General features: G+C 36.5%; 1 protein-coding gene across 13 annotated transcripts in view; it reads left to right on the forward strand.

The window, feature by feature from the left end:
- The window catches only part of dnc (phosphodiesterase dunce), a 215,054-nt gene extending 199,190 nt beyond the window's left edge, over positions 1 to 15,864 (forward strand). For all 13 annotated transcript variants that reach the window (XM_018519405.1, XM_018519408.1, XM_018519399.1 and 10 more), the window contains 5 exons: positions 3,704 to 3,797; positions 5,111 to 5,340; positions 11,101 to 11,364; positions 11,577 to 11,676; positions 11,878 to 15,864. In XM_018519405.1, the coding sequence (XP_018374907.1) occupies positions 3,704 to 3,797; positions 5,111 to 5,340; positions 11,101 to 11,364; positions 11,577 to 11,676; positions 11,878 to 12,686 (1,497 nt within the window). In that variant the 3' untranslated portion in view covers positions 12,687 to 15,864. The remainder of the gene's footprint in view (positions 1 to 3,703; positions 3,798 to 5,110; positions 5,341 to 11,100; positions 11,365 to 11,576; positions 11,677 to 11,877) is intronic.
- The last annotated feature ends 256 nt before the right edge of the window (positions 15,865 to 16,120 follow it).

Consider the following 16,120-nt stretch of genomic DNA (forward strand, 5'->3'; position numbering starts at 1 on the left):
TCTACTGCATAGTAGAGAGAAAGTTTTATGAAAGCTTAGGAGGAAGGAGAGAAAGAGTTTACTAACGGCGAATTTTAGGATGTAGTGTTAATGTCCAAATGATTAACGGTAATCTGAGATTATTAAGGAATTATGAGATTAGTGTGTATACGGCTCGGCGAGATTTCAAACGTAAAAAATGAATCATACGAGAGACAATAGCTTGATTATTATACCACGAATGATTAATAAAAATTGCGTACGTCAAGTACTAAGGTGCGGCGACGCAGTCTTGACCTTCTGCGACATTTCAATGAAAGTTCAATGATAATTATGGAAAAAAGGTAACTCTGAAATAAACACAGCGATGTTATGATAGCATTAGTCTGCTTATCCCTCTGAAGGTTGTGCTGTATATTTCAAGATTACGTTTACACGGAATTTTACGTATTGTTTACGTTAAATTTACACGATCTTTTTCATATAGACAATACAAGTAATGTAAAATATGTAAATTATTATTATAAATTGGATAACGCAATACAAAAAGAGATAATTGAGTTTTATAATTGTTAATATATCTGACTTTAATATTGCTAAATAAAAATTTATAAACAAGACGGAAGCTTTAGTGCAGTTTAACGCAAGGACGAAGTACAAGTTTCGGTAATACATAGATTGTTTACATAGACAACACGTAAAACATATAATTTACATATACAGGAAAAAGACTAGTCTTAAATTAACTATAATGCTCACATATATAAACAAAAATATTATAATCTTGCTTCAAAGATTTTAGCATTGATTTGAATTTGTTTTGATGCAAGTATTACTTTGCACTGAATTCAAGACTTGTTTAATCAAAAATCTTAGATAAATACAAATTTAATCAAATCGAGACTAAAATCTTTAAAACAAGATATGATATTTTTGCTTATGTATGAATATATTATGATTGATTTAAGAATATTGTTTCTATGTAATTTGCTTTATATATACATATAAATTATTATATTAAACGCCGCACAATCCTGATTTTCATCTTGATCATGTAAGATTTAAAAAAGGACGAGACACAATATTGTAATGTTTTTTATCCACAAATACTTTTTCGTGGAAATCATATTCTTAATATCGGTCTTATCTCACAAATCTGATTAATCGAACATAATTATTAATCTTCTGTCATCAGTTTTGTATATTTGATCTGTTTATCATCGATGAGATTCAACTGCGTCGTTACAATTGTGACTTTTATTTTAACGGCGTCATTTTTAATGTTACCTAGAATACCTCACTATCTCGTTATCTTCTGCGTCAAATAAACAAGATTTAATTACAGATTCGACAAGACTTAGAATTTGAAAGCAGAGATTTGACATATCTATCTCCACACGAGTTCCAGATGTTTCGCAAGTTCTCGTTTAATATCTTAGTCGAATCGTAAGGCAACAGATGTCTCATATCTTTATTACATTACTTTCCAAGTAAGAGAAAGGAAGAGAGACAGAGCGCATCTCATTAGAGTGTATTCTAGAAATTATCGCAAAGGATGATATATAGTCTGCAAATAGTGCTAAATTTATGGCAACTTTTGCCTCCTTCGTGAAATCTTGACGTCACTACCCGAAATGAGATTGTGCGAGCTGTTAGTTTCGCGATATAACGCACGCCGACACGCCGCTTCGTTAAATTGGAACTCGATTTTCACCGGATGCGTTGCACTCAGAGAATCCTATTGTGTATCCGATTGAAGTGCATTCGCTCGTATAGTTCATATTGCATAGGAGAAAAGGACGCCAATTGTGCGTCGATTTATTATTCGTGTACATTTATACGAGCACACCTTTTACGTAAATTTTTCTCACCGACCCATTTGAATCTTTCGAAATTTTTTTTTATCTTTATAGTACTGCGTCTTGCATCGTGGAAGTATGTCACGTTCGGAGATGCATCGTAATAAAGGACATTTCATAAAAACAAACAATTGCGCGCCTTCGAATTGTGATAATAGCTACGTCCCTTTGAAGTGTCTCAACAAAACGTTTTCACTGAGAATAAAATGACAGAACGTTATATCAGTCCGTGCGGAATCGATAACGAGATCGATAACGAGTAGTTTTATTTTGAAAAGCACTATAATACTGGGTTTGGGAGTGTTGTTGGTGTAAAATTACACGTAAAATCGAAGGAATGAATATTAAAATACGATTAGGATTGAAATCTGAGTCTATCTGACACGCCTCTTTTATGTTCTTGCTTCTTGGCCCCGTCGCAATCTTATTTTTAATCAATCAAATTATTGAAATTACTGTACTTAAATTATCAAACGTAACTAAGTTAAGCAAGAAAACTAATTGCTGCAGACAGTTTGATAAAAGGTACGGCAATGTAGGTGCTATCTTTATCTTCTTATCGCGCTCGTTTCTTCTTGTCTAGTATATACAATAATAAACGGGTCGCATGTACACGATAATGATATTAGTTGTTCCGATAAATGTGGGGCGTCTATTTTCATCGAAAAGGGCCAAATGGTAAAGTTTAATGGATTTAACGGTAAAGTTCAAAATGCGTAGTGACTCGAACGAGAAACAAGCGCCGGAAAAATCAGAAAAATTCGTCCGAGACAATCTGTCGTTCAGTAAAATCGATAGTCGTGTGAATTTCTCGCAATCGGTTTAACGAGATACGCAATGAAACGAAGCACGTGCCGAAATATTGTATATCGAACTATGAAGGGCGCTTAATCAGCGTGTTACGCCACATGACGGAATTATCCAATAATCCGTCCCGCAGGTCATTACTCCGGCTCGTACCGACAAGTATATGTTTGCACAAACACATATATTTGCATTTATCTACCGACTCGGTGAGCGCGCACACGTTCGCCATACGGCTGTGTAAAGATGATATACGCGGTGATACTGCCTCTGATAAGAATAGGAAGCGCAAATGACAGGATCGGCTTTGTTTGCCTCGTGTGAGCCTCACGGTGCGCGTGTCCCCTGCGACATTTTGACGAGCGATGTACACGAATGGTATAAAATTCGTGACGAGATAACAGAATCACACACGAGAATGGAAGAAGACTCGTGGGAGAAGATTCATCGGTTTTCCTCGCAAATACCTGTAATCCGGATTTATCTTTTGGTACTCTTTCTTCTTTCCGGCGCTTACCGTTAGCTCCCGAGATCAGTCTTCGTCCTTATCTACTTTTCTACGAAAATCCTAAAGCCAAGAAAATGGCTTTTTTCCTGACACCTTGGCAAATGTATATCTGGAGTCGGTTTAGTAGAAAGGATACGGCAATAGATACTGCCCCACACACATCTCAAGTAAATTTACTTAAGCCCAGTTCCACAACTCATGATTAACTCTTAACTGTGGTTCAATTTGTATCTCATCTCTTTCCAATTCTAGAATTAGAAGGAGACAATGAATAAGTTAAACCTCGGTTAAGAGTTAACCGTGAGTTGCGGAACTGGGCCTTAAGCGGTTACTAAATCATATAAAATCATGTAGTTCTTGGAAGGTATAAAATATCTTTGAATCGAAGTCGATAATTTTATTGTAAGCTCATTTATGATTCCAGTTAATAGTACATTATATGTACATATGTTACCACGATAATTTATCGATTCGTAGAACAGAAACGAACGTTACATTACCCGATCGCTCTCCTCAATCTCTGCTAATAATCGGTTCTTATTTTTTGTTACAGTTCAAACGAATGCTGAACAAGGAACTGTCGCATTTCTCGGAATCGTCCAAGTCTGGGAATCAGATCTCGGAATATATCTGCAGTACCTTCCTTGGTAAGTCGAACGTGATTCTTTTGCTTATTAAAGTTATTATAATGAGAAGAAAGCGAGTTATAAATTATAAGTTCATGGGAAGAATAAGAATTGACGTACATCGTTCCCCCTCTTCTTTAAGATAAATACTGCGTTTTCGAGAATAACGGAGAAAACGAATGAAAAGAAATTCGCGAGAATACGTCTAACAAGGTCATCGCCGGAAGCAAGTTTATGGGTGCAATAAAATGAGCGCTCTTACGCATTAAAAGCCCTTGAAAGATCGTAACCGGTATCGCCGTCACCATTCATTCTGGTTAGCTCGTTTTGTGCGCAAGGTTTATAATCGGTGAGGAATTGCGTCCGATTCCTTTGTATGCAAAAATGTCTCAGGAAAAAAAACGCAAAAGATATGATTTCTTGGCACGAAATCGTTGCATCGACAACGTCTATCTGCCTTTAATATACCAGGGTTGTTTGAAAAGTTCTCGGCCTAATACAGAAATGACGTCACAAATATTAAACTGCTATAATTTTAGACAAGTTTGATTCTATTAACAGGACCACTGCTAACATTAGAACCAGCGATTAGTTTCTTTGTTTCAATTGTGTAAAACGACCAACTTTTGATTTCACCTTTCGAGTCACCTTTGGTTCCAATTATAAGTATTTCATAAAATTGCATGAATTGTTTCCGAATTGATTCCGCATGCACCATATTTACCAGATTCAGTCCCTAGTGACTTTTTCTTCTTTCCAAATATCAAGAAATAAAATTTCGCAGAAAAACTATCTGGCTCAAATACTGAAATAATCGATAAAGCTAACGTTTATTTTAGAGATTTACTTTAAAGAGAAATCGTATTATACAGATGGTAAAAAAGTTAAAATATCGTTGGAATAAGTGTACTGAGCTGAAAGGGGAATATGTTGAAAAATAAAAAAATTTGCCAAAAAAATCATGTGTTTTCTTTATCAGAGAACTTTTCGAACTCGTTTTCGAACTACCCTGATAGAATAACCCTCTTGCATCGTTTCTCTGTAAAATTCGTTTATGATGCGCTGATTTCGTTAGGTAGTTTCCTAACGAGTTTCGTTCGATGGAAATCGGATTATCGAAAGTTGACGACGGGATAACTTTTTTCTCTAGCAAAAAGAAATTCTAGCAAAATGACGCGACAGGAAATTGTAAAGACACGCCTTCGCGAATCACAATCAAGCAATACTGTCCAAATGCGTAATCTTATTCACATATCAGTGCCTTTCACCTTATTCAATGCCGATTAATAAATCCCCAAGTACGTTTATCCACGTCACTTTTTGCTGCCCGACAGACAAGCAGCAGGAGCTGGATTTGCCGTCTTTGCGAATCGAGGATGCGGTCGCCGCAGCGGGTAGTGCCGATGCACGGGCGGCGAAGAAGAAGGACCGTGCGCAAAGAGGCCCCGCCGCTATGTCGCACATTAGCGGTGTAAAACGACCGTTGACACACACTAACAGCTTCACCGGGGAACGTGTGCCGCTCCACGGGGTGGAAACGCCGCATGAGGATGAGCTCGGCAAGGTAAGCCTTTGACCTTTAACGTCACCGCATTTTGCGTTCCGCTCGGTATGAGAATACCGTATGCGCCACGCAGTGTCGCAGCTGAGTTCCTGAATCGTAAAAGTAAACGGGGCATCGTTTCAAAAATACATAAAAATGTATAAAAAACGAAGTTAATTTCTGCAAAAATATACACTGCACGAGAACAATATCGTAATTATATCAAACTATTGTTGTATTATTTTGCTTTGCAATGTTATATCTTTAACTTAAATCCCCATTTGAAACGGAAAAAAATAATTGGGGTGTCACGGAAAAAGAGAGAGAAAGAAAAAAGAGAAGAAATGAAAATTTACAAAAAATTCGATAATTTAAATAATTATTTGTTGTTAGATAAAAATGAATACACGTGATGTTATTTGTTCGCGTTGCAAGAAATCTTCAAAAACTTTTGCACTTAAAACCATGATGTAAAAATGAAGTATTTCATTCTCGTGATGGATGCGCAGTAAGAGAGTGAATTTATATAGAATCAAATTTGATTAACTGTTCCAGTATGCAAACGCTATACTGAGAAAAAGATACTTAAAAATTTATTTGTGAGAAACATATTTATTTATGAAATAATTTTTTATTTAAATACGATGAAACAAAGTTTTATTTTTAGGAAATAAGCCATCTATTTTATTTTTTTATAATTAACCCTTACCGTACCATCTACAATTTGGTGCCTCATCTATACCATCAAGGATCACTTAAAATCTCTTCGTTTTTTCACCTCTTCAAAATAATTTAAAAAATCTCTAAAAATTCACCAACACTTTCAACTTTCTAGAATAAATATTGATTCTTTATTTTGGAAAATAAATAAAATGTGTAGTATAATTTATAATTACCGAAAGACTCAAAGAAATTTGCACGAACAGGAATCGCTCGGTCACTAGTTACCCATATTAGTACGGTAAGGGTTAATAAAATATAATTCACAGAAACGTATATTTCATCATCACGATTAAATTTTTTTTATAATAAATATCGAAGAAAACATTTGTTTCGCAATACTTCGACATTTTTCTTTCAGTGTGTTATACACAGGAAATGCATTTTGGGGCAAATTTGATTGGTTGCTTCCAGTATTGCTATTGTCATTATGCACAATGTTATACCTTTCTTTTTACATCATGCTTACGAGATAAATATATACTCGGATGTTGAAAAAAGAGAAAGTGAAGATGTTGAGTGCAAAGAACAACGCGGACAGACCTTTATAAATAGAGGTAGACGAATATATCTAATATCAATTAGATGATTACTTTCTATTTGACTGATTGAGAATGCTTGCAACGCGATTATATCATGCTTTACATCTAAGGCAAATGTTCCTACAAGATTACAAACGTCTACTACTGAGATGATAAGCGATTAATTTGCGCTGTCTTACATCCCTAAAGTTTAATCCGAATTAACCGCACCTACAAAGATCTTTGACAAATGTCAAAGCAAATGGCAATGCGACGTTTCGATAGGATTTGTGAATCGGGATGATACTCATGTACCGATGCTAAACTGGTTACGAGCCCCAATAGAAACGAGATTTATTCAACTGTACGACCATTAATCAGCCCAACGAGAGAGCGGCACGTGTAATCCTTGTTACATATCAATATATGGCCGCAAAGTAGAAAAACAGAACGATTATATATTAATGATAAGTTGATAAATATATATTGCACGATTTTAATGCGATTATTACGATAATTACTAGATTTTAATATGATTATTGCTTGATTAGCTGGATAATTGCAAAAGCTTTATTTAGTTATGAGGTAAAGAATGAATTTCCAACAAGAGAATTCGTGTAATAACTACGCAGTAAGCGTATTAAAATCGGTCAATACGTATAATTATTAATGACTGTGCCGATTTTCTAGAAGTTTTATATCAAAATTTGATACCAAAACCGATATATAACACGGATTACACATGTAATTCTTTCTTGTCAAAAATAAAATATAAATTATAGTCATCTGTCAAGTTCTAAACAACTCTTGGAAAGGATTAGTACGGTGCTTCAACCGGTCGAAGTTACCGAGCGAAATGTTGCTTCGCACGAATAACGAGATTTACCGGTTCTCCAACTAGACAGATAATTTCGTAATATTTAATTGAAAGACATCCAGGATGATAGATAGTACTGGAAATTTGGAATTAATTTTGCAAAAACATCTTTGTCTAAAAATGTTACGTTGAAATAGTATGCTACGCATTTAAATTTCTGGATCATTTTATAGAAAGATTCAGAAATTTAACGATACGATGTTTATAAGAAAGATTGTATCGTTATACGATCTTATCGTATCGTTATACGATCTTTCTATAAAAAGATCGTATGTATACATACGATTAAAGATAAAAATCATTTTATAAATCTATTTTACAAAACATCGAAAACAATATAAAAATAATTAATTAATTAATTTAAATTTATTATTGACAATGAAATTATCGCTATTAAGTATTTACATTTTTTATGAGAATTTAAGGACTCCTGAGTATATCATATTTCGCGAAATCGGAACTTAAATTAACAGAACGGGTCTACTAAACATACACTAAATGTTCTTGTTTCTAGTTTTCCACGAAAGTTTCCATTTGGCGAATTTATCACGACGACCTCGTCGGTGATCTCGTTTATTGTTTCTTTTAGCTCTTTTGATCTGTGTACGATATTGACGTAAATTCCATCGTAGTATCCGAGAATTCCACGAGAATTCATGTTTCTGGCTTTCATCTCCGTCCACCTATGAATATATCTGTATCAAACGATAGTATATTGCGACTCGGATTGGCGTCATACTGCGCTGCTTCAATTTCGGAAAATTTCAACGACGTCCTCGATACGTGCACTCACGCTGATCAAACTTTTATTTAGAATACCTACCTCCGATTTTACAGCGTTAGTATACACAACACAAACAATGTAACAACACAGTGAGAAAACAATGAAAAAGAAAGGAAAAAGAAATTATAGACTCGATTACACATAAATCTCGCGGATTAAGAAGATTATAAAAACGCGAGCTGTTCGATCGACAATTAAGCTTTACACGAAGCTTATGTTACATCATTAACGGTGCTGAATTTATATTGATTGTTGATATTTACCGAACTTTTAGGGTAAACTTGGATAAGATGACCATAGTTTTCTTAAAATACAAAAACTTTTATTTTTGTTATTTTTTAATATTGTGTTTAGTTTATCACTTTACTGGAACCCAAAGTAATAAAAAAATTAATTTAAAAAGAAACATAAAAGCCAACCGATGGTTCTTTTTGTGAAAATAATCTTATATAAATGATTAATCATCAAAATACAACATAAAGTAACAAATCTATTAAAAAACTATTGAAATTTTATATATTTTGTATAAATATATGTATAATTATATATATATGTATATATATAATATATAATTTCGTTATAATTATAAATATACATATAATTATATTTATTTATATGATTATACATATAATGATACTGCAATAGTAAAATAAAGATTATAATTTTTTCAAACAATGATTTCTATAATTTAAAAAACCAATGTGTATGTGTGTGTATGTGTGTATTATTTGGTTAATGGTCATCTTTCCTAGATTGTAACAAAAAGATGGATATTTATAAATAAATAATGAATGAAAATGCAAATACAAATTATAGATCAGATTACAATTTATTACGCATTAATTTATACCGTTATAACGTTGATTACGACAGCTCAACTGTAATTTATTCAACGTTATAATAATTTTTAATTCGATCTTCGTAGGCAGTCAAAATAAAAATATTGCATAATGTTCACAGTATTGTCTTTTCGAATAGTGTACGTATACATATAAACTATTGTAAATATTAATTACTTTGAGAATAACTACAAAAATGCTATTTAGCAATTATTGGAAAAATCGCATCCTATGACCATCTTTCCCATATGATCGTAATATCCGTGTTTATCTCACGTTTCCGTATGCATATCACGATTTTCGCATTTTATTCTCTTCAGGAAACAACTGTATTTGTCGTGCAATTTCAAATTTGCATGTCAACGCGTGGGTACACGATGAGATTCAAGCGTTGAATACATATCCGAGTTATTCATTATATAGAAAATCTCCGGGGTAAATATCTCTAAATTATTGAAATCGCTAGGGGAGCCGTCAGATAATAGTAAAGAATAACGATTGCTTTTAATGTCAAAGTGTCGGCCGGTCGCAAAGCTTAATGGCTTCGACGAACTGAAACTCTGGCATGTAAACATAATAACGCAGAAGCTTATCATTCAGAAGTTTTCATTCTGTTTTACGCGGATGTTAATAAAGGATCTTGAAGAATTTAATTTATTGCACTTATATCACCTCGGAATGTTTAACTTTCGCCTAAATATCTTTCTGAAATACACATCGCTTCTCCCCGATGCAAATAAATCATGTCGCGCATATCTTCTCATTTCTTCTTTATTTGATTGCGAGCTTATCTCTTTCTCGGCGGCAAATACGTGACGGTTGGCGCGCGCGAGTGACGATAGAACTTTTAGAAAAAAAGACGTTTACCCTGTAGCATATGATTACGCCGATTACAAGGCCATTATATTTTAACAGGCAGAAGCATTTGGGTCGAGGTCGCGCGATTTCGATAACCTTAATAGCTTCACCGATTAGCGAGGCGCATTTTTCGCAATGAAAGAGAAGCTGATTTTCGGCACTTCTACGAAAGTGATATCGCGATCGCAATATCATTCACAATGACCTGAAATGAAATTCGAGAAATGTTTCCAGATACTCTTAACTTCAACTGCCACGTATATCGTATTATTACTTTACCTTTATGTTATAAAATACAGTTAATAACTCAAGTCTGCGACGCAGTACTTTAGGGAGGAATAAACTCTAACGCCGCTGTTTGTATACTCTCTTAGAAATCTCACTTCTGGGAAAGCAAGCGGTGAAAGGCAATCTTTCCATTATGCAAATTGAAGTAAATTTTCTTAATGAAAAAGAAGAACGAACCGGGTGTATTAAGCGCTGCTATTCTGCATATTAATCAGATTTCTCATAGAGAGACCGTCGGTGATACGCTCGCCAGATTAAATACGACGCAGACGTATCCTTAGATGGCTACGTGATTTTGTGCAGGTTCCCCAAGACCAGAGACTTATTTTTATTTACCTACGTAATTATGATTCAACCGTTTCAGAATGTCATCTTAATGTCGCTATGGATACTTTATTTGGCGCCTGAGTTGACGCTTCCTACGCTTTTTCGAGACTGTTATTGATAAAATTAAGTGATTGAAACCAGTTGTGACGTTGTTACTCAATGAAAATCAGTTTAATGATATTTATATAAACGATATCCAGTCAAGTCTTCTTAAATCTAGTTTGCTTGCTTTTTATCTTCTTTGTTGTCGCACGAATAATGTGCGAGACTGCAATGTTGTCCATGAATAATCAGCGTGTGACCTTTCAATGATAACACATGACCTCCGCTATCTGTACTTGAAGACACATTGCATTCTTTCGTTTAATGAGTTGCTACAAGGCGCATTTGTGCTCATAATTAATATATCTACATCGTGCAGTATAATAATTGAATAATAACTACAATCAATTTCTCTTTTTTTCTCGATATCACTTCAAAGCGAAACATTTAATTCGTATATCGCACGCACAATACCGCTATATTATTGTGAGAATCGTTGTAAATGTTTCACGTAATTATTTACAGTTGCTCTCGGACATCGACAAATGGGGTATCGATATCTTCAGGATAGGCGAGCTTAGTAACAATCGACCCCTCACCTGCGTGGCGTACACGGCCTTCCAGAGTCGAGATCTGCTCAAATCGCTGGCGATACCTCCCAAGACCTTCGTTACCTTTATGATGACCCTAGAGGATCATTATGTGAAGGATAATCCCTTCCACAATAGCCTCCATGCAGCCGATGTGACCCAATCTACTCACACTCTGCTCAACACACCCGCACTCGAGGTTTGTATGTAATGTATATACGCCTTTGCTTGTGTAACATCATTTTATCTTTTTTCCAAACTTGGAAATAAGTATATTGCTCTCATAATAAGCTTTACCAATATCTCATTGACGAGTATAAGATACTTTGTAAACTACAGAATTGAGATGTCGCAAGAAAAATATATTTTCTATGACAACGTATCGTAAATCATATATTTTCTACATTACAGTCCGTGTTCACGCCATTGGAGATCACCGCTGCATTATTCGCGGCTTCCATCCATGATGTAGACCATCCTGGACTCACGAATCAGTTCCTCATTAATTCAAGTAAGTATCGGCGAGATTTGTCAAACTTTCTGTTCTGCGTTATTTGTTATTTTATTATTTTGTGTTGCGTTAAATATTTAAACAATATATTATATTTCTCTATCGAAAAAAAAATATCTGCAATTAACGTTCTCGTTGCTTCTGTTTTTTTTTTTATAATGACCAGCAAATTAATGATCCGTTTTTTTTTCTTTTGCTCAGGTTCCGAACTCGCGTTGATGTATAACGACGAGTCGGTATTGGAGAATCATCATTTGGCGGTCGCATTCAAGCTTCTGCAGAATGAGGGCTGTGACATATTCGTGAATATGACGAAGAAGCAACGGCAGACGCTGCGGAAGATGGTCATCGACATGGTCCTCTCGACAGACATGTCGAAGCACATGTCGTTGCTGGCCGATTTGAAAACCATGGTGGAGACGAAGAAAGTCGCCGGTTCCGGTGTGCTACTGCTCGACAATTACACCGATCGTATTCAGGTGCTGGAAAATTTGGTACACTGCGCCGACCTGTCTAATCCGACAAAACCATTGACTCTTTATCGACGATGGGTGGGCTTGCTGATGGAGGAGTTCTTCCTGCAAGGCGACCGCGAGCGGGAGCAAAATATGGATATTAGTCCGATGTGCGATCGCCACAGTGCGACCATCGAGAAGTCGCAGGTCGGCTTCATCGATTACATCGTACATCCACTTTGGGAAACCTGGGCAGATTTGGTGCATCCAGACGCGCAGGAGATCCTGGACACTCTTGAGGAGAATCGCGACTGGTATCAGTCAATGATACCGCCATCGCCGCCGTCCGATGATCAGCAACAGTCAGGAACGAACGAAAGTCAACAGCAACAAGATAGGATACATTTTCAAGTGACATTGGAGGAAGGTGATGAGACTAGCGAGGCTGTAGAAGGTGGTGACACAGGGGGCGGCGATGACGGCGGTGGCGGTGAATTTTCCAGCGAGGATCCGGGCGGTGAGACGGAGGAGAACGCCACGGAGGCTGGGATGTGACGGAGGCTCGCTGGTATTTGCAGGAAGCTCCATGAGAAGGTACAACAGAGTTGGTGGCGAGTGCGTCAGTGACATTCGCACCTAGCCGCGCCTAGTCGCCGGTCCTTTTGTATCGACCTATGCCGTGTCGGCTGGACCACGAGGGAGGACGGCGATTAAGATGACGGAAGCCGTCTCGATCGAGCGGCAAGAGACAACGTCCCGACGACGACGGAATTATTGTTCACGAAGTGCGAAAGACGCTTCAGGATCGTTAAGTTTCGGCTGGACCGAAACAAGCTGTAAATGGACGAAGCTGCACGTCTTTTGTCGTCGTCATCGTCACCGTCGTCATCGTCGTCGTTTCAGTTTTGTCTCCACGTTTCGTCTCGTTGAATACTGTCAAGCGGGAGGGGCGAATCTCTTTTCACAAAGTACCTGCGCAAATGAAAGCGGCAACTGTATGTTTGCTACGTCGAATGGGTGGCAAGATGTTTCTTTTTTTCATTTACACACGCACACACACCGAAGATGGTGATAATCGGCACACGATAATTGTCCATCGTGTACCGATCGTCATCTTTTCTACTGATTTAACGATGTTGTGTCGCCGTCGAAGGCTGGAGGGAACCTCTCTTCCAGGACATGCAGGATCCTCAACAACATATCAACAATGTACGATATACTATGGATTCTAACGATGCGTATTAGCGATACTTCCGAGCAGATCGATGTCTCTGTCTTCTTCTTGGATTTTGAACGCAGCGCGAAAATTGTTGACACGTAAGCAACATTTTGAGACTTGTATTTGCATACGACGGAAGTTTATCAATTTGTTTCTAATTCCTAAGTTACAATGTAATGTCATAAGCTCAATAATACGTTGCATTTTCGTGATCTAATTTTATGAATAATTTGGTCAACGTTTTACCATTAGTCGATATTCAAAATTATTCGCGTTATCGAATCGAGCTTAATTTCGTTATCCGAAATGTACGTTATACCGAAAAGGAAGAGACGACGAAATTAGAAAACAATTAAACAAAAGGATACTCAGTTGCAGTTAGGCGCGTTCATCCTTTTAGTTCTTCGACGGTTATTCGATAGTCACCTACTTATAGAGAAAGAGATACCTGTCTTTAATCGTAAGATTTTGTCATGTTCGCTTCGTAGACGTAGACAAGTTCGTAAGTGAATTGTTCGTAATCGAAAAACGAGAATCCAGAAGTAGCCGCGTGTCTATAAAGGAAATGCTAGAGCAAATACGTAGAGTATTACCCGTTGTCTGTATGATATTTAAGCGAAAGAAGTGAGGGAGGAGTCCATTTCTTTTTCCCATATCATGCAGTTGACGGGAGAGCACCGAGCAGCAGAATGAGGGGCATCGAGATAAGGGTACAATTAATTTTAATACACAACCATATTAAGAGCTGGTCTTTTAAGTTTGTATTAAAATTAATTACCAGAGCCGCGAGACGCTTTCTTGCGATATATACAATACACACAAAACACACACAACGTATACATACATACCTAGTCGACACAAACTAAAATTAATGTAGATTTCAACGTTATAACTTTGTACTCAGCAATATAACTGTTATGTAACACTATGTGTTATATATTACATTCATATTGTTGAGGGTGCGAAATTATAACATTGTTAAGTTACTTTTAATTTGTGTCGAGTGGGTAATAACACAAATGCAATACGTACAATTACAATGCAAGCGAGGTTATATATCGATAGATGTTTTTAACCAAAGAGTAATATAAGTGATTGTTAAGTCGATTGCCGAGCGTGCCATTCACCAATACGTCTTCTGATGACGAATAATCTAGCGACAGTCCTTGGAATTTCGCGTAGTATGTTAATCAAAGGGAAGTATCCTCATCATACGGATGTCCATAAATCGCTCAAATTTGCAAGTTCGTTCGATGTTCAAAACCGCGATTCAAACGGATTTGGAGCGCTGGTGAACGCCAAACGTTTGTCACTGTTTTTTAATGTACAAATTATGCTGATGCATCATGAAAATAATTTTTGTCTTCTCTTGAATTATGAGTCGCACGAAAATCTTTTAATTTCCTGAGGGGAAAGGGGAAGCAGAGTAGTCATACGTATTGGTGGAATGGCGACAATTTCGCGCCTCGATGATATCAGGGAATTGAAATGGAAAACGTTATTAGCGATCGATAAGCGAGTGCATCGAGGATCAGCCTAAAAACAAAATTAACGTTTTACTACTATTCTAAGTCGTAAGCTTGCCATCGACGCGAAGTAGGAAAAATTCGAGTCTGATCGGAAACGTTTGTAAGCGACCGGTAGCTCGGGCTCACGTAATCGTACATTTCTTATAATCACGTTAAGGGAAATTACCTAAATCGTAAAAACAGAAAAAAAACCGGAAAAAAATACTACGGAGAAAGCAAAATCTCTATGTGTGTTGTAGACAATGATCTAGTGAGTGTTTTGGTGCTGGTCACCAAGCTTTAGCGCGTAAGAAAAACTCCGAGGTTCACGAGAGTCCGCGACTACATTGTTAAGTCGAGAAAAGGGAGTTAACTTAACGAAGTTTTTAGGGCGTAAGCAACGAGGTTATAATAATAATAATATTAATAATAATTAAAGATAATAATCATAATATAAACAGTAATAATGATAAGCGCGATATAAGAAAGATACTGATTTATTAATGTTAACGATAACACTCGTTGCGCGAACGAATGTAATCGAGATCATGTTCGCTTCAGCCGTCGGGGCAATGTCGTAAAAGGAGGAGGAGGAAGAGAAAGACTATAAAGTGTTATCGATTATGTACCTCTGCACTGACGCCGAGTTTGACACTTGGTGAAAGTATTCGATTAGACGGCGATTTTTTAATTATTTAGCGCGAGTGCGTCTTTGATTGTATTTTTGGCGTGGACGAGCGGAAATGCACTCGTTCTTTCCGTAACATTTTTTTCTTGTCGCTCGTCTCGATGGATCTCGCGAGTGTGTGCGCAGGTACAAAAATAAAAAAACAAAAAAAAAACGCCACAAAATACGATTTTGTCATACAAATCTTGTTGGATCATCGTGATTTGTCACGCTTCTAAAGCATCGTTGCTGGAGCAACGAAATGTCTTCTCTAACACATACAGTCTGCCAGTTGCTCGTTAAAAGTGTAAAAAAAAATAGAAACAGCCAAAGAAAAAAGTACAGAAATTGACGATTCAATGATGATTTACAAGTATAACAAATCGCGGTGATTCAACAAGATGTGTAACAATATTTAGTAATAATAGATTGGTAATGATGATGAGATGGGGAGAGAAAAATAAAAATACCTGTTTGATTGCTGGACAGTTAAATGAATGTATTAATATCGTGTAATCGTCGTACGAGATATATGTGTAATAAAACATATTTATTGTCGGAAGTCTGGATCTTTCTTTTCTTCAACCCAATCGAG

The sequence above is a fragment of the Trachymyrmex cornetzi genome, unplaced genomic scaffold, assembly GCF_001594075.2.
Source record: "Trachymyrmex cornetzi isolate Tcor2-1 unplaced genomic scaffold, Tcor1.1 scaffold83, whole genome shotgun sequence".
Taxonomy (NCBI): domain Eukaryota; kingdom Metazoa; phylum Arthropoda; class Insecta; order Hymenoptera; family Formicidae; genus Trachymyrmex; species Trachymyrmex cornetzi.